Below are 18,661 nucleotides of genomic sequence, written 5' to 3' on the forward strand. Positions count from 1 at the left end.
GGCTGCCAGAGGGATGTCTGATTGCCATCTTAGACCCAATCTCCCGGGGAGCGGGCCTAAGCCAGCAAGTGGTCACCCCCTGAGGGGTCCCAGACTGCGAGAGGGCACAGGCCAGGCTGAGGGACCCCCCCTCCCCCCCGAAAGCACAAATTTTTGTGCACCGGGCCTCTAGCCCTATATAATAAAAGAGAAACATGCAAATTAACCGTCCCTCCACTACGCTCAAGCCATGCCCACAAGCCAATCAGGAGCAAGTATGCAAATTAACCCAGCTAAGATGGCGGTGGCCACGGAGCTGGAGCAAGCAGGAGGCTTGGGTTGCCCCCGGCGATGGAGGAAGCCAAGCTTCCCGCCTGCCCTGGCCAGCCCTGGGCTCCGCTCAAGGCTACAAAGTGTCAATTATGGAAGATAAATAAATGCCAGATACCTGCTTCCAGCCGGCAGTGGCCTCCGCTCAAGGAGGGGCTGGGAGCCCAGACTTCAGCCGACCTGGGCTCCACTCAAGGCTACAAAGTTTCAATTTTAGAAGATAAATAAATCCCAGGGGAAAAAAAAGGTGAGGCTGGGAGCTTGGGTCGCCGGGATCGTGGTCAGCCTAAAAACAGTCATCAGCCCCTCACCCAGGCTGGCCAGACACCCCAGTAGGGACCCCCACCCTGAAGGGGGTGTGACCAGCCTTAAAACAGCCCTCAGCCCCTCACCCATCGTCCTGATACACCAGGGTTGCAGGTTCAATCCCCAGTCAGGACACATACAAAATCAACCAATAAATGCATAAATAAGTGGAAAAACAAATTGATGTTTCTCTCTTTCTCCCCCTTCCTCTCTCTCTAAGAATTAATTTAAAAATAATAATTGATAAAGCTCCTGTCTCGGCACTTATAGTCTAGCATGCGGTGGCACAAAAGCATGAGAAAATAGATCTAGTTGGGGTAACACGCCATTCCCTAAGTCCTGTTATTCAAAATGTACTTTTCTGAGTTAACATTTTAATTTAAATTGTGATTCTTTATGTACTATAGATAATGTCAGCATACAAAAAAGCATACTTAATGTGTATGTAAGCGAAGAAAATTACAAGTTATTTATATTTGTCTTTTTAAGCCTAATGGTGGTATTCCACATGATCATCTTGTTCTAATCAGAATGAAACCTGACGAAAATGGAAGATTTGGATTCAATGTAAAGGTAATCTAAAATTTATATTGTACTCAGTTTTTAAATTAAGATGTTTCTATTTTGCTAATATTTGATTTGCTCTATTTTTAAGGGAGGATATGATCAGAAGATGCCTGTGATCGTGTCCCGAGTAGCACCAGGAACACCTGTGAGTTATCTAAATCTCCCAAGTGAACCCTATTTTCAAGAATATGTACTTATTTTAATTAGTTAAAAAGGAAATAATCATTCTTTTAATTTGTCAAGTATCTACTGTTGTTGGTTGGCTATCTTAAATTGCTGGAAAGTTAGTTTTTATTTATTCCCTGTCTATAAGAGTTTTTAAAATCCTTGTGTTTACAAAGAAGCTGGTGTATGAGTTTCAGTTCTTCTAAAGTGTAAATAGATCTTATCAGAATAACCCCTTAAACAGCAAAATGTAGACAGGAGCCCAGCTGGTGGGGTTCAGAGGTTGAGTGTCGGCCTATAAACCAAGAGGTTATGGTTTGATTACTAGTCAGAACACATGCTTGGGTTGCAGGCTCGATCCCCAGTAGGGGGCGTGCAGGAGACAGCCGATCAATGATTCTCTCTTATCATTGATGTTTCTATCTCTCTCCCTTTCCCTTCCTTTCTGAAATCAATAAAAAAATATATTTCTTTAAATGTAGACAGGAGGTATATTTTTTATTTATTTTGTGTGGGGGTTTTTGCTTGTTTTTTCATTTAGAATTGTTTACTTATTCCATTTGCCTTCTTATGTTTAAAAAAATTTACTTTAAATAGAAATAGTACCAGTGATTATTTTTTCTTTATAAGGACAATTTTTAAACTTTTTATTATGAACATTCTAAACAGAAAGGGTGAAAATATTTTAGGTACCCATTATGATGACTTCCCCTGTTCCCATTGTTTAGCTCAGCACTCATGAACTTCGTGCTCATCATAAGGACAGCTCTTAATTAATTATGGCTGCATTAGCTTTATTGCTCTTCCATGCAGCAAATATAGCTTTCAAATTTACATTTATGTTGTTGCCTACTTTACCTAAATGGTCTGCAAGGACTTTTCAGTCAGCACCCTTTATCATTTAACTGTCTCCCTGCCCCTAGGAAAGGTATATAAATCAGCAGCTTGAGAGAAAGAGATCACTTACGTCTTTTATGGTGCTTTGCAGCTACCTCAAAGTTAGTTTGAAGATCAGAGTCAAGATTAATTAAGGATAGCATAATATGTTGTTTTGATTTTGAAGGACTTTGTTGGTTGCAAATAATAGGACATTTACTTATGGAATATCCCTTTCAGCATAACTACAGCTTCTCTTTAGACTCTATCATACTTCAGTTTCATGCAAAAATGTTTTATTTGCAGTTTTCATTTTGTCATATATTAAAAGGTGCATATTCAAGGATTGAGATTAATTAAGTTAATTGTTTTTACTGCTTCATCAAGAACAAAAAAATTAACATAGAGCTACATAGATGTCTCATAAAACCAAGTACAGGAACACAGTTACACCTCCAGAAAGTACTCATCAGTCACTCTCTACTTTTTATCTATATTTCTTATGCGAATGTCCCATTCTTCTCTCAGTGCAAACCATTTTGTACACTGAATCTGCGACATCTCTCAAGCCACTTCATTAGTCTGAATAAAAATAGTGTATTTAGTGACAGGTCAAGTCCTGTAATATCACCACCACCAGACACACTCTGCCTTCAGATATAATTATGACTCCTAAATCTCTGCTAAATTAAAATTGCATAGCTACTGCTATTTTGTCCTCAGTCCACATGGTAGGATATGACTACTAGTAACTTCCATATTTATATATTACCAGCTCAGCAACCCAAAACAATTAAGCATGTACAAAATACAGGCTCCTGGGAAATAAACCAATCAGAGATCCAGTTTGAGTCACATGTCCTCTTTTAAACCTATCTTGAGGTCATAGGGGACAGGACATGGATACAATGTATAAAATTACTCTTGAATCTACTATGCATATGAAGGACGGGGGCAAAGATGAGAAAAATAGTCCAAAATTATTTATTTAGTATATATTTAATGATAACTATGTATATGTTTTGACTACAGATGAAGAGATAAAAGGCTGTTAAATTCTGATCAAGAAGTAAGATAGATAATGTCTAACATAGAAAACTAAAAAAAAAAACCAAAATGGGGGAGATATGTGGAGTTACTGAGATAAACACAAAAGATGTAGCTAAGATGTTGAAAGAAGTTGACTCTAAAGAGGGGAATGGGAGGGAAGAACACAAGAAATGGTTTCTGGTCTTAATCTTACAGCTCTAGTCAACTTTTTAAACTGTGTAATGTATAACTTTGCTAAAAACAAAAATTTTAATTACAACTTAAATATATATCTTTTGACCTGACAATGAATGGCCTCTAATGAAACAGTTGTGCTAGGGAACAAAAGATATACAAGGATGTTCACTGTAGTATTGTTTATAACAGTAAAAAATCAGGGGCAAATCAAATGTACATCATCAGAGCTGGTGAAATACATTATGTGTTGCTTTGCAGCTATTGAAAAGGATGATGTAGCTCTACTCTAGTATGTAGATATGTTCATAGATGTTATAAAAAATGAGTATTACAATTCTACATTTATGTTTGATCCAGTTTTTTAAAATGTGAATTATGTGTATTAAAAAGTCTGGATACATGCTTAAAATGTTAACAGTGTTTCATCTGAGTAGTGGAATTACTGATATTTATCACTTCTATATTCCTTTTTGAATAGATCATGACAGTGAGCATGCATTGCTTTTATAATTAGAAAATGCAATAAACCTTTTTTATTATGCCAGTTGTAATAATCAGTGAATGACACAAAAGAAATATTGATTTTTCTGAGCAGTGAATGTGGATAGTTATTAATTAACTCAAGGATGTTCAGGGAACGTTCTATAGATAGGTTCACTTCCAAACAGAATTCTGTGACTCTAAATTTTCTTTTTAGGCTATACAGATTATTGGTAAATGTTTCCTTTTTGGCACATAGAACTGTGTTCCATATATATATTAGCTGAATTTAGGACAAATTAAAACAATAGAAGTTTATCATTTTTATATTATTTTACTAATTTGGAGACCATCACAATCTTCCAATTGGAAACCTCATTTTAAGTGGGGGGGAAAAAGAGTTTTAAATATTTTAATGTTTTTTTATTGTACTCCTTCTGAAATGGATAAAATAATTCCCAATTAAAGTCAAATTTTTGTTCCAATGTGATCATCTTTAAGCCAATAGCTGTTTATGCAACAAAATTTATTTTAATATACAATTCATCTGGACTTTCAAGATCAGAATGAAATGCCAATAAAAAATTATAAACATAACTGACAAAAGCAGATTAAGCATGAGAGAATTCTTTCCCTTCAATGATAATGGGTAAAAAAAAATCTCTGCATTTAGATATAGCATTTTGGTTAATACTGCCCTTTAGCCTCAATCCTTTGCTTTATCAGTGGCTATATGAAGGTACAGTTAGAGATTCATAACTATCTTCTCCTTAGCACATAGATTACCTCCTCTTTTCATTAACTATACTATCCACAAAGTAAGGTGAGAGTATAATTTTTTTCGCTATAACCCTTTTCTCCCAGAACCATTAATATCTTCCAGTTCACCACTCTTTGGGTACCTTGAAGACGTTTACAAAACTTGGACCAAATTGATACATAAACGTATCACACTACTAATACACAGAAGGCATATAGGACTATCATCTGCTTCACTACAAGAAGGATAGAAAAAAGCAACTAGGGAGAATGGTTGTAACCTTAAATTTGAGTTCTCCAGATTTTAACATTTTGCATACTTACATCATTTTTATCTTCACAGCTCTTTGTTATTATAATCAGAGCAGATATCTGCTCCATTTTCAGAGTTTCAGGTGTCCCTGAGCACACATTTTATAAGCAGTAGAGGAAGAATATGGTTCCCAGACCAGTGTTCTTTTCATTAATAATATATCGTGTTGGATTTTATTGACTTTGTGTTTATAGTGAATTTGAGTAGTCATGTTTTCAAGTCTTCAAGCTTTTGCAACAGGAAGTTCCTTTTTTGTGTGAGGTCCAACCCCATCATTTCCTTCTCTATCTGATCTATCATCCTTCAAACGTTATTCCCATGCCTTCTTATTGCTGTCCCTGGAATGTGCTGTCCATATTTCTGTTTATCTCATTTGAATTACTTATTTATTTTCTCAATAAAATACAGGCAGTCATCGCTTTGCACAGTAGTACAGGACCATAAAAATGACCATTTAAGCTGCAACTATGTAAAGTGACCTTGATAATCAATGGGGAAAATTATGGTTGTTTCTAAGACCTTTAAATTTTTCATTAAAATGTCTCTTACTTTCCCTTATAAATGTATAGGGAAATGAGAAATAGTAAAACTAGCCCTGGCCGGATGGCTCAGTTGGTTGGAGCATCGTCCCATACACCAAAAGATTGCGGTTTGATTTCCTGTCAGGACACATACCTAGGTTGCTGGTTCAGTCCCAGTTGGGGCACGTATGGGAGGCAGCTAATTGATGTCTCTCTCTCCCATTCCCTTCCTCCTCTCTAAAATCAGTGAATCAGTGCATGTCCTCAGAAGAGGATAAATAAATAAAATCTGTGAAACCAGTGCTTATTTTTTTTTAAAAAAAAGTAAAATTAATACTGATTTACTGTCCTGTCATTCTAAACATTAGAAAGAAACATTGAGAACTTAAGTATTTTATTTCTTCATGAAAACTTATAACAAGTAGTTTGAACAGGCTTGTGCCCTTCTCGTCATATAAATTAAAATACAGAGTGAGCATTCTTTCTTGTCTTAGCAAATTGTCATAATTCTTTCTAAGTTTGATTTTACTTCCAGTGTTTGCTCCTCTGCATTTTTTTAAGTAAACTTTTATTGATTTCAGAGAGGAAAGGAGAGGGAGAGGGAGAGAGAGATAGAAACATCGATGATGAGAGAGTATCATTGTTTGGATGCCTCCTGCACATCCCCCACTAGGGATCCAGTGCACAGCCCAGACATGTACCCTAGCCTGAAATTGAACTGTGACCTCTTGGTTCCTAGGTCAACACTCAAGCACTGAGCCACACCAGCTGGGCAGTCCTCTGCATTTTTTATGTTGTAAAATACCTCCAAGATTTCCTTTAATGAGAAGTTTTATGCCAGCATCATGTCCTCAATAAAAACTTCATCCTTTGTATTATACCCACTTTCATCATGTTGATAAGTTCCCCTTCACTAAATCCCCTTCTCTGTATATCTAGAGTCTCTTAAACCAGCGGTCACCAACCGGTGGTCCGCGAGGTCCGAAAGGTTGGCAACCACTGCCTTAAACAGTAGCAGTATATATTTCCACCATCAGCTGTTTTTTATCCATTTTCATGTGGGTTTATTGTTGGGAGATGAGGCAGCACAGGTATACACTTTGCTGTCTCTGCAGGAACTGAGTAACAGGTGCCCAGCGACAGATCACCAGCATTGAAGGAAGTGATGTGTTGGGTCATTGGTCGTGATATGTCTATTATTTATGTAGAGAGTTTTGGACTACAATCTAGCAGCAAAGATTGTATTTTATGTGATTATTTACAATTAATACATTCACAGTGGAAACGGAAATTTGCACCTTGTTGTTGAGAGATAGGTGTTACTTGACTAAACTGTGGTAACAGAAATTTGTACGTATCTGGATAGTGCAAAGTGATGCCTGACTGTGTCTAGGCATCTCCAGATAACTAGTCTTATCTGTATGGCTATGCATGTAATAAGGCATCAGGGGAAAAGTTGTTGAATGAAAATAGAAAAAAGTATAGTATCTTCATGGGAAAGCTAGATTTCTGTTTGGTTTGGTTTTTTGTTTTTTTTGAGTAGATGAATGAATGGATAGATGTTTTTCTATATGTAGTTTTAGTTCTATAGAGTCTATAAAAATAAATTTTTGTGCTTTACTTTTTGAAAGCCATGTACAAATCTGAAACCTTATTTGCATTACGTTGCAGGCTGACCTCTGTGTCCCTCGACTGAATGAAGGGGACCAAGTTGTACTGATAAATGGTCGGGACATTGCAGAACATACCCATGACCAGGTTGTCCTGTTTATTAAAGCTAGCTGTGAGAGACATTCTGGGGAACTCGTACTTCTAGTCCGACCTAATGGTAAGTAGTCTACGTAGCGCTGGATAGTTTTCATAATTATTAGTGTTTCTTAATGGAATAGCAGCCAGAGTAGGCTTTGAAACCTAAACCTGTCTTGTCATATCAGTTTCCTGCTCAAAGTATAGTGGCTTCCATTCACACTTGGAGTAAAATGTAAGTTCTTGACCTCCTTGCCTACCACTCAGCCTTGCTCACTCTGTTCTGTGCTGGCTTTCCTGCTATTCCTTCTGCCTACATTTTGTATGATTTTCCTGATTTTGTATGACATACTCTCACTTCCTTCAGGTTTCCTGTCACGTGTGATCCTCAGAAAGTCCTTCTCTTCTGACTACCATAGCTAAAATGGCCTCCTCCTTCTCCCACTTGCTCTAGTAGTAGTAATAGATAATCAATAAATAATTGTTGAATGAATTAGTAAATTTTGAACTCTGTTCCACTTTTAGAAAACTCTGTAACAAGCTACAGTTAAAGCATTTTTTTAAGCCTGTCTTTGTTTTTAGTAGAGAATGCCTAGTAGCCTAATCATGTCATCTCCTGCTCTGGACAGCTGATGTGCTAATTCAGAGTCAGAGTCCCAGGGTTGGAGAAGCCCTAATGCTGTAAGCTCTGGCTCCTTTACTGACTGCTTGAGTTCCTCGGTAGCGATCTCAAGAATGTCCTACCGGTGCAGAGCACTCAGTAGCTCATGAAGTAGTTCATCCCCCCTTTGAATACCTTGAACTATTAATTTGAACTAAAATCCAAATTCCTTCAGTCCTGTTGTTCCTAATTCTGTCACTTTGTGTTATGCAGAATAAATTTAATCCCTCTTCCTTCAGTTTTTTGACAATAGCTGATTTTACCAGAAACCCTCCCCCTTTCCTCCAGTTCAGTAACTCCAGATCCTTCAGTGAGTGTTCATATGGCATTGTTTCAAGTTCCCTCCACACTGTATCAATCTCCTCTGGAAAAAGTTCTTGTATGCCTGTATCCCAGCATTAGACATAGTCTTCTGGTTTTATTCTGAACAGTTTACTATTAATCATAGTCTTAGCCATAAGAGTAATTATTGGTTAATGCTATATTACCAGTTGTTGAATATATACCTGTGGTATATATTCAAGTAAAATGTAATTAGAACTCTACCTATTCCCACACCACACCCAACCCTGTAAAAATTGCAAGAAAAACATACAAAACTCATTTTGCCTGTTGTGTACAAATAGGCATTTTCATTCCATCTTTTCTACTTTGTTTTTCTGCTTTCATGTGTAAATATGTCTCTCTTCTCTGTGTCCAGTGCGGCTAGAGAGCAGTCCGGTTCCTGAGTAGGGGCGGCTGGGGATTGAGAAAATGAAAGAAAGAGACAGACACAGAGATGGAAGAAAAAAGCTGGGGCCGCCGGGTGGGACCATTGTCCTCTGATGATGAGACAGGGACAAGGGACCCCAAGCCAATACAGCGAACGTATTTAATTTATACAGCAAAAAAACAGGAAGTTTTACTGAAAGTCAAGACAAAGGAGATTATGCGCATTCTTGGGTGGACCCAAGTCGTATTCATTCCTGGTACTTGGCTGGATTTAAATAACAAAACCTACCCCCTGGCACCTGGGCTGAAGGTCAAGCTGACAACACTCCTGCCTTTTGGCAAAGGGTGTTTCCAGGACATGGCTTTGCTGACGCCACTGGATTCAGCTGACAATAATTAAAGAAATGCCCATGTGCCTTCCCAGGTGCTCTCCACATTCATGATCTGGAATTTGCATTCTAGGAAAATTCGCAGGACTCCAACACTGTTATGCCCAGATTTCAGGATCCCCAAGAAACCACACCAGGGAGCCAGCCGAGTCCTATGCAAAAGCATTAGAGTCTTTATTCAAGCTAGCTCAGGCTCCCCGTCTACCACACTCGCCGACGCAGCAGCAAGAGGCAGAGAGCGAGCCAGCTCTGTGGGGAAAGGGGCTTTATAGTAAGGGGAGGAGAGAGGACTGTGGGCCCTGCCGATTGGCCAGGCACAAGTCGGTGTCTTGTTACACAGGATGTGGTCGTATCTATGGCGCGCACTTCCCTTAATTATCATTGATTAGTTTAAAGAAATTCTAGGTGTGGCTAGCAGAGGCTTGGGCTCCCGGGAAGAAGCTCCTTGCTGAGTACATGGCTGCTGCCCAAAAATGGAGGTTCTGGGGCAAGATGGAGGGCGTAGCCCTCGCCCTTTCAAACACAACATTCTATTTTGACTTTTCAAGGAACTCATTTAGATCTGATACTTAGGTGATTCATTATTAGGCATTTTCTGTTAAGTAAGCAACTTAAATTTTATACTAAGATAACATCCTCTCTGTTTTTTTTCTCTTGATAACAGATATTAAAGAACATAATAATAATAGTTTTTAAATGTTTTCCATGCACCTGAACTCTTCTATATTCTCATTTAATCTTTACAGCTATCCAGTGACATATGTGACATCCCCATTTTATAGTTGAGGACATTTTGACACCTAGACATTCAGTTTCTGCTCACAAATTTATGACTAGTACGGACCCAAATATAAACAAAAGTCCATATAATGGAAAAGTCTTAGCTTTTTTGCAGTTCAAATCACCTCATTTATACTTTAAATTAGGAGAGGAACCCACCTAGGTCTTGACAAAACGTCTTTCTATTATTATTTTATTGTCAAAATCTGGGCAAGACCTGTATTCACTTTCAGGGTCTACCTTGTCCTTTTTTTACTTAAAATAACAAACAGCAGGTCATCGAATAATTTTTCATTGAACATCTGATATTGTTATGCCCAGATTCCAGGATCCCCAAAAGACCACCAGGGAGCCAGCCAGGTCCGATGCAAAAACAAAAAGAGTCTTTATTCGAGCTAGCTCAAGCTCTCCATCCACCACACTCGCCGACGCAGCAGCAGGGGGCAGAGAGAGCCAGCTCTGTGGGGAGCGGGGTTTTATAGTAAGGGGAGGAGAGAGGACTGTGGGCCCTGCCAATTGGCCAGGCGCAAGTCTTGGTCTTGTTCCACAGGATTTGGTTGTGTCTATGGCGCGCACTTCCCTTAATTATCATTGGTTAGTTTAAAGAAATCCTAGGTGTGGCTAGCAGAGGCTTGGGCTCCCGGGAAGAAGCTCCTTGCTGAGCACATGGCTGCCCAAAAATGGAGGATCTGGGGCAAGATGGAGGGCGTAGCCCTCGCCCTTTCAGATATAACATTGATGAGAAAAAGAAAAAGATTCCTGGCCAGATCACTGTGTGAAGTTTCCACATTCTCCCTATGTCTCCCGGGGTGTTCTCTGCTGACTCGGGTTCCTCTCACATCCCAAAGATACGCACGTGAGGTGAATTGACGTTTCTACCTTGTCCTAGTCTGAGCGAGTATGAATGTGTGTGTGAGTGGCCCTGTGATGGAAGGGCATCCTGTCTAGGTGCCCTGAACTGCCAGGTGAGGTTCTAGCCACCTGCGATCCTGAACCAAATAAGCAGGTTGGAAAATAATTATTTTACCTGTTTTTATTAATTTTTATTAAATTTGTGAATAGCTCACATTTATTTCAATATTTAATATTAGAAGTAGTATCAACAATGTTAAGTGAAGACGTACTGCATAATCAAAATTTAAAATTATGTTTGCCAAAAATATCAGAAAAAGAGTTTCTCTTTTTCTGGTATTTTCCCCTTTAAGTCTTATTTCTTCTTAGACAATATGCATTCATTCCTTTTTGCTTTTTTGTTCTTCATTTCCAAAATTTATTCTTCCCAAAAGTACATACATATCTGAGCAAGAACCAAAACTCTTAGTCAAGGATATAAGAGACCCCTAGCTTGACTCCATTCTTTAGAGGGCTGTTTTCTGTCTCTCCTTCAGCCTTGCCTCCCACCACCACCACCACCGTGGGGTCAGGATTTTGTAGGAGCAAGGGGACATGCCAGGGCATCACCTGTGACTTCCCCATCCTTCTTAGACCACTATTTTCAACTTTCAATTCTCTGTCCAAATAGCTCTGAGTCTGTGTGCCCATTTTCCCCAAATCTATTCTCCCAAGGTGGCTCACATGATGTGTGTAGACTTAGGGGGCATGGCTACTAGTAAGATGGAGCAATTTGCAGAGAGATGTAAACAAGCTTACATATGGATTGGGATGTTCATGGGAATGTTGATATTCTCCCATGTTAAATAATGTATCTGAGGGCAAGAAAAGAAAGAGGGTGGACTATAGGCCAGGGTCTAGGGTCTGTCTCTCCTCACACTGCCTTGGCCATGAATTCTGGCCTAGGTTCTCATTTGAAATGCAGACTCCGAGGTTGTTTTGTAAATATGTCAAGGAGAGGACAAAACATGTTTTGTTTAGAACTCTGTTTCCTTTATAACCATTCGTATCTAGACATATAGTATATAGGCTTCTATTTGTACTCTTGCCTTACGTCCCACAAATAGGACAGGTCTCTTTAGAGCTGCTTCTTGGCAGCTCCTCTTTTTCTTAATGTCTCTACAAGTTATGGAGATTTTCAGCAATTATAGCCAAGAACCGTTCTTTTCCTCTAAGGTGCGGCAAACTTCTTCGTCTCCGCAGTCACCGTTTGCCCCTACACCATGACATCAGACTCAGATCTGATGAATTATGAATAAATAAATTATTTTTCCTGACACATAATTAAAGAATAAATCTGGTAAATTCTTTTCCCAATTCATTAAGTTCTTCATGTGTCTTTATTAAAATTTTTATTTTATTTTTTTGTCTTAGCTGTCTATGATGTAGTGGAAGAAAAGCTAGAAACTGAGCCAGACTTCCAGTACATTCCTGAAAAAGCCCCACTAGATAGCGTCCATCAGGATGATCATTCCCTGCGGGAGTCAATGATCCAGCTAGCTGAGGGGCTTATCACGGGAACAGTCCTGACACAATTTGATGTAAGTAATATTGTATGGTTTTTGTTTTTTTTTTAAGATTTTTTAAATTTTAATATTTAAAGAGAGAATTGGGAAGGAGAGAGAGAAATATCCATCCCCACTGGATCAAGCCTGCAACCTGAGCATGTGCCCTGACAGGGAATTGAACCAGCAACCTTTCAGTGCACAGGACTACACCCGACCAACTGAGACACACCAGCCAGGGCAATATTGTATGATTTCTTTTTTCTTTTTTTTTTAAATTGATTTCAGAGAGAAAGGGAGAGGGAGAGAGAGAGAGAAACACCAATGATGAGAGAGAATCATTGATTGGCTGCCTCCTGCACTCCCCCTACTGGGGATTGAGCCCGAAACCCGGGCATGTGCCCTTGACCGGAGTAGAACTTGGGACCCTTCAGTCCACAGGCCAACGCTCAATCCACTGAGCCAAACCAGCTAGGGCTGTATGATTTCTTAACTGCCTTATCTATCAGTTATAATTTACAAACTAAAATGGCATTCTGAGAAATATTTGAGAATAGTTCTAAAATACAAAGTTTTAAAAATTGCTCCCAAAACACTAGCTATGGTTACATAAATAGATGTCTACTTAAAAGAGAAAAATAGATTTTTATGCATATGTCATCAAACTACATTTTTTTCTGTAATTAAATAACTGTTTTTGTGACAGTTGGCAGATGAAGGTAGGCAATTGCAGACTTAAAAATCCTAAGTTAAAGGAAAATAACTTGAACCTTGTAATATTTAATTTTTGTCAGTGTAGTTAGCCATCATTAGTATTTGTGCTCTGAAGTATATGTTACAGGTAACTGACTAAAACATTTGTGACTAAAAAAAATTTAAGGTCTGTCAGTTTTGCTTGTTTCTTTAAGTTCTGGGTTCATATACTTTAAATATCTACAAACTAAATAAAAGCTAAATGTTTTCTGCAGATTTTCTGTTCAAAACTTCAGGTACTTTTTGCTGTAAGAAAAATTGTCTTCATTTATTTTGCCATTCTCTAAATCAGTGGTTCTCAGCCTTCCTAATGCCGCGACCCTTTAATACAGTTCCTCATGTTGTGGTGACCCCAACCATAAAATTATTTTCGTTGCTACTTCATAACTGTAATTTTGCTACTGTTATGAATCGTAATGTAAATATCTGATATGCTATATGTGTTTTCCGATGGTCGCGACCCACAGGTTGAGAACCACTGCTAAATTATGATGTACAACTCATATCAGAATTTGTACAGAATTTAGTTTTGCAAATCTGGTTTAATATCCTATCAGCCTAAGGTACATCATTGTATAGATGAGGTTTTCTAAGGGAAAAAAAAAGCTTGTTTCATAGCATAGGAACAAGTCGGAAAAACAAAATGATAAATAACTTTTGATGGCTTGCTGATCTCGTACCTTTTTGTTTTGTTTTGTTTTGTTTTAGCAACTATATCGGAAAAAACCTGGAATGACAATGTCTTGTGCCAAATTACCTCAGAATATTTCCAAAAATAGATACAGAGATATTTCGCCTTGTAAGTATCTATGATTTCTGTATGTTAGGCTTTAATCTTTTAACATAACTTTACTAAAAAAATTTTCTTTTGAAATTTTTTCAGATGATGCTACACGGGTCATTTTAAAGGGTAATGAAGATTATATCAATGCAAATTATATAAATGTAAGTTTATTTTTATTATATCATTGGTATAAGAAGGGCCACTATAAACTGAGATTTAATTACTTTTTGTTAAAAGCCTAACCTTGAGAGAATATTAAAACTTTTACATATTTTAAAATATTATAAAATTAATGTTAAAAATAGTTTGATACTGGCATATTAATATATACATAGAACAGTGAAATGGAATAATCTAGTCTAGAAATAGGCTGAAATAAAGACTAGAATTTTGTTTACGGTAGAGATAGCCTTTTAAATTATTTAAGGTAAAACTGATGATCTAGTAAATGAATTCGGTCTATCTGGAATATACCATGGTAAGGAGGTCTCCTCCCACCCCCATGGGGCAAAAAGAGGATTACTATTTTTACTTTGTATTACAGAAAATTTTAAACATACATAAGTAGAGTAAAAGTAAAATGAACCTCCTTATACATATGACTCAGCTTCAACAATTACCAACTAATGGCCAACTTTGTTTCATCTATCCCCCCACACCGTGCCCCCCACACATCCACATTGTTTTGGAACAAATCCACACATCATATAATTGATCTATAAACACTTTACACATTCTTGAGGCCAGCATACATTTTAGATGTATCAAATATAAATGTATGAAATGGACATGAAAATACTTGGAGGAATATGTGAGAATTGTTTAAAATCTCAGAAGGGAGAAGGCTTTTCTAAGCTTAGGTACATGTCTGAGCTATAAAAAAAGATTGATGAGTTGGGCAATGTATAAATTTTAATTTGGGGGATGCTTTGAAAAGTACTAAAATGAAATGACAAACTGAATTTTTTAAATAGTATAAAGGGCTTATTTCATCAATATATAAAGAGCTCTATAAGTCTCCGCCACCGTCGCTACACTCACCAGCCATGAGCCCAGCTTGTGGCTGAGCAGCACTCCCTCTGTGGGAACACACTGACCACCAGGAGGCAGCTCCTGCATTGAGCGTCTGCTCCCTGGTGGTCAGTGTGTGTCATACTGACCGGTTGTTCCGCAGTTTGGTTGATTTGCATATTAGCCTTTTATTATATAGGATGGCCAATCTTGTTCCATCTAAACACTACCCCCCCCCCCGATTTATTTAAATCAAATATATCACTTTTTGTAAATACAATCAATTCTTATTATTTGTGATAGTCTATAAAGTCTTCATTAACCCTGAATTAGCAAATACTGAATCCTTGCTGCAAGGGAAAAATATATGGTATGGGTCCCATGAGCCTCTATTTGCAACATTTTTGTCAGTTAATCAGTACATAACCTTGCTTCTGTTTAAAGATACCTTATTTAATACACATTGTTGATTAATTAACATTGAACTCACACCCAACAGCACTATAACTCATGCCTGAAAGAAGCTTATCTAATGTGTATTTTCTCCATAAGGCATTTCATGGCCTCTTTACACTTAGAACAGTAGGCAGCACTTTAGCACTTGGGGACTGTTTTAAACAGTGAAATCGCTAACAACAAGCACAGAAATTTTAAAACATGGCACTACATAGACTGTAAAAAGGGCAGTTGTTTAAGTATGAGAGCAGAAGCAAGAAGGCAGAACAGCAGCATCTTACTCAACATTAGCAGGAAATGTACACTTTGGGTGGCTCAGATTTTTTACCTCTTTGGACATGTCTGTAAATAACCATGAAAGCTCTGCAAGCACTTTGGGATTACAAATAAATTTTAGCAAGCAGGCAAACTTTCAAATACAGAATCTGTGGATAGTGATGATTAACTATTTTAGTATGTATCTCTGGGGACCTTTTTTATTTTTATTTTTTTTAACAAAACCACAATACCATTATAACACTTTAAAAAATAATACTAACAGTTAAATAAAAATACACTTTTCTTAAAAAGAAAAATGCAAATCAAAACTGCGAAGAATTACCATTTTTTACTTATTAGACTGAAATGTCGGAAAGTTTGATAATACTGTATATAAGTCTATATCCTTTATCTGAAAACTTGAGATCAAAGATGCTTCAGAATTTAGAAATTTTTTGGATTTTTTTAAGGTTATTAAGTGCATATATCATATATAGGTAACATCCTTAGCAGGCTGTAATGAGTATATTATATTCAACATGCCAACTATAGATATTTCCACTAACAGTCTTAGATGAGATCAACTCAGATGTTCCTGTCAAATGAGTCCAGGTTAGGTCAGGTGTACCAAAAGAAAAAGACAGAGTTACACTTTATTATTAAGGACATTATCAGGAAACAATCATTTCTCATACATTATGGTAAAAGTATAAATATGTGCAATCTCTTTGGAGAGCAATTTGGTACTCTCTGACAAAATTCTAAATGCACATATACTTTGATTCAGCATTGTCATTTCTTCCTATTGCCCACACAAATAGGTTTCTTGTAATGTGCCCAAAAATTTTAGGTTTGCAAAAGTATTCAGTGCAGTTTTGTTTATGGTAGCAAAAAGATTAGCAGCAACTTAAATATCTGTTAAATAAAGTATGATATATTTATATAGTAGAGCCACTAAAAAGAATGAAATTTTTTTACTAATCTGACATGATCTCAAAGATAAGTAGAAAAAAAGAAAATGGCCCTGGCCAGTTTTGCTGAGGGGTTAGAGCATTGGCCCTCAGACCGAAAGGACTCGGGTTCGATTCCCGGTCAAGGGCATGTACCTTGGTTTCAGGTTTGATTCCCCAGCCTTGGTCGGGAGGCAACCAGTTGATGTATCTCTCTCACATCATTGTTTCTCTCTCTCTCTCTCTCTCTCTCTCTCTCTCTCTCTCTCTCTCTCTCTCTTTTTCTCCCTCCCTCCCTCCCTCCCTCTTTCTTTCCCTCCCTCTCCCCCTCCTTCCTCCCTTTTACTTTCTCTCAAAATCAATGGAAAAAATATCTTCAGGTGAGGATTAAAAAAAAGAAGAAACAAAATGCAGAACAACATTATGTACTTATGTTTTACAGAGAAAAAAAAGAAAAATTGTTTTGATGTTCACTTGTATGTTGTATTTAGAATATCTCTGAAAGGATATATTAGCAACTAAAAAATAGGATTGCTCTCCTGGACATAAACTGGAGGCTGGGATGAAAGGGAAATTTCTTTCTCTTTTCACCCTTTGGTATTGTTCCAATTGCCATGTGCATATGCCACCTTTTCTTTTTTAAAATTGAATCTCAAAATGTAGTAGGATGATGACTTATCTTACCCAAATACGATCTTAACCTCTTTCTGAAAATAATAATGAATTTAAAATATTTTTTTAATATCCTTTTATGTAATCTATATATAAAAGGCTAATATGCTAATTGTCCAACCATCTGACCGGTTGCTATGACACGCATTGACCACCAGGGGGCAGATGCTCAATGCAGGAGCTGCCGTGACATGCACTGGCCATTTACAGAGAAATGACACCACGGACCTGGTGCCCATAAAGCAACACTCGGCTTCCCCAAAGTGGGACACAGGCTCTGCCACCACCCAGGAGCGACAGCCCACCAAATCGCAGCCAACGCTGCCAAGACCCCATGGTGCAAAGTGCGGCCCACAGCCCAGCTGAGCCCGAAACGGTGGCTGTGGACGCTGGCTAATGACGTCACATAACAATGCATGGCTTCCTCTCCCTAGTGACTAACCTCCTTGTTGGTTCTTCAGCCCAGGAACACGACTTGCTTTATAGCCAGGTGGAAACATTTTACACTTTAACCAAATGTCTGTTTTCCCGTGCCTCATCTCATTTGATCCTCACAGAAGTCCTGGAGTAGGTAGATAGGAGACTTGGTGGAATCCTATTTTCTTTTCATTAGCCGGAAAACAAGATTTAGAAAGCTTAGAAACTTGACCCAACTGAAAAGAAGTAAGAAATGGTGGACCTTGAAAATGACTTCAGGTTTTCTCACTGTGCAGAATATAGTCAATCACTGCTGCAGTTAAATATTTCACCCTTTGTTCCCCCTGCATGATCTATAATAATAATCTGCTTCGTGTTGATATTTACTGCTGTGTTGCTGACAATTACCTGAAAGACAAGTTGGGGGTGCTTCACTGGGCTGGAAAAAGTTTAGCTAAATCAGAAAGCAGGTCTAATTAAGCAAATTTATCTATATATATAAAGCTCTCGTTAGCGCCAATTGCACGCGTGTGTTTCCATCTGTCATTGTCAATTGTGAATTTGGTTGACACTTCTATTATAGAGAAAGAGCAAATAGCGATATTAAAATATTCTAATTAATTTCCTTTCCATGTGCACGAAATTGTGCACTGGGCCTCTAGTATCCTATCTAATAATAGACAAACATGGTAATTAACTGTACCTCCGACACACTTCCCATTGGCTAATCAGGGCGATATGCAAATTAACTGCCAACCAAGATGGCGGCCGGCAGCCAGGCAGCTGAAGCAAACAGCAGGCTTGCTTGCTCCAGTGATGGAGGAAGCCAAGATTCCCTGCCTGCCGCTGCCGGCCTCTGAGCTGCACTCTAAGAAACAATGTTGCAATTATAGAAGCTAAACAAACTCCAGAAACCTGCTTTCAGCCAGCCGGCCTCGGAGCTGGAGCTACAACAGTGTTTCAATTATAGAAGCCAAACAAACCCCAGATACCTGCTTTCAGCAGCCGAGGTCTCAGAGCTGGAGCCGAGCCTCAGAGCTAAAACTGGCTCTCAGTTCCAGTGACAGCCATAGAAGGTAAATAAATCCCAGAATAAAAAAAAAGAAAAAAAGGAGAGGTTGAGAGCTTCAGTCACCCGCCAGCCTGAAAACAGC

At 38.2% G+C, this 18,661-nt stretch overlaps 1 protein-coding gene across 7 annotated transcripts in view; it reads left to right on the forward strand.

The window, feature by feature from the left end:
• PTPN4 (protein tyrosine phosphatase, non-receptor type 4 (megakaryocyte)) overlaps positions 1-18,661 on the forward strand; it is a 213,048-nt gene that overhangs the window by 169,189 nt on the left and 25,198 nt on the right. For all 7 annotated transcript variants that reach the window (XM_014547921.1, XM_005876489.2, XM_014547925.1 and 4 more), the window contains 6 exons: positions 1,105-1,188; positions 1,271-1,327; positions 7,195-7,351; positions 12,076-12,242; positions 13,668-13,758; positions 13,843-13,904. In XM_014547921.1, the coding sequence (XP_014403407.1) occupies positions 1,105-1,188; positions 1,271-1,327; positions 7,195-7,351; positions 12,076-12,242; positions 13,668-13,758; positions 13,843-13,904 (618 nt within the window). The remainder of the gene's footprint in view (positions 1-1,104; positions 1,189-1,270; positions 1,328-7,194; positions 7,352-12,075; positions 12,243-13,667; positions 13,759-13,842; positions 13,905-18,661) is intronic.

The sequence above is a fragment of the Myotis brandtii genome, unplaced genomic scaffold (genome assembly GCF_000412655.1).
Source record: "Myotis brandtii unplaced genomic scaffold, ASM41265v1 scaffold488, whole genome shotgun sequence".
NCBI lineage: Eukaryota > Metazoa > Chordata > Mammalia > Chiroptera > Vespertilionidae > Myotis > Myotis brandtii.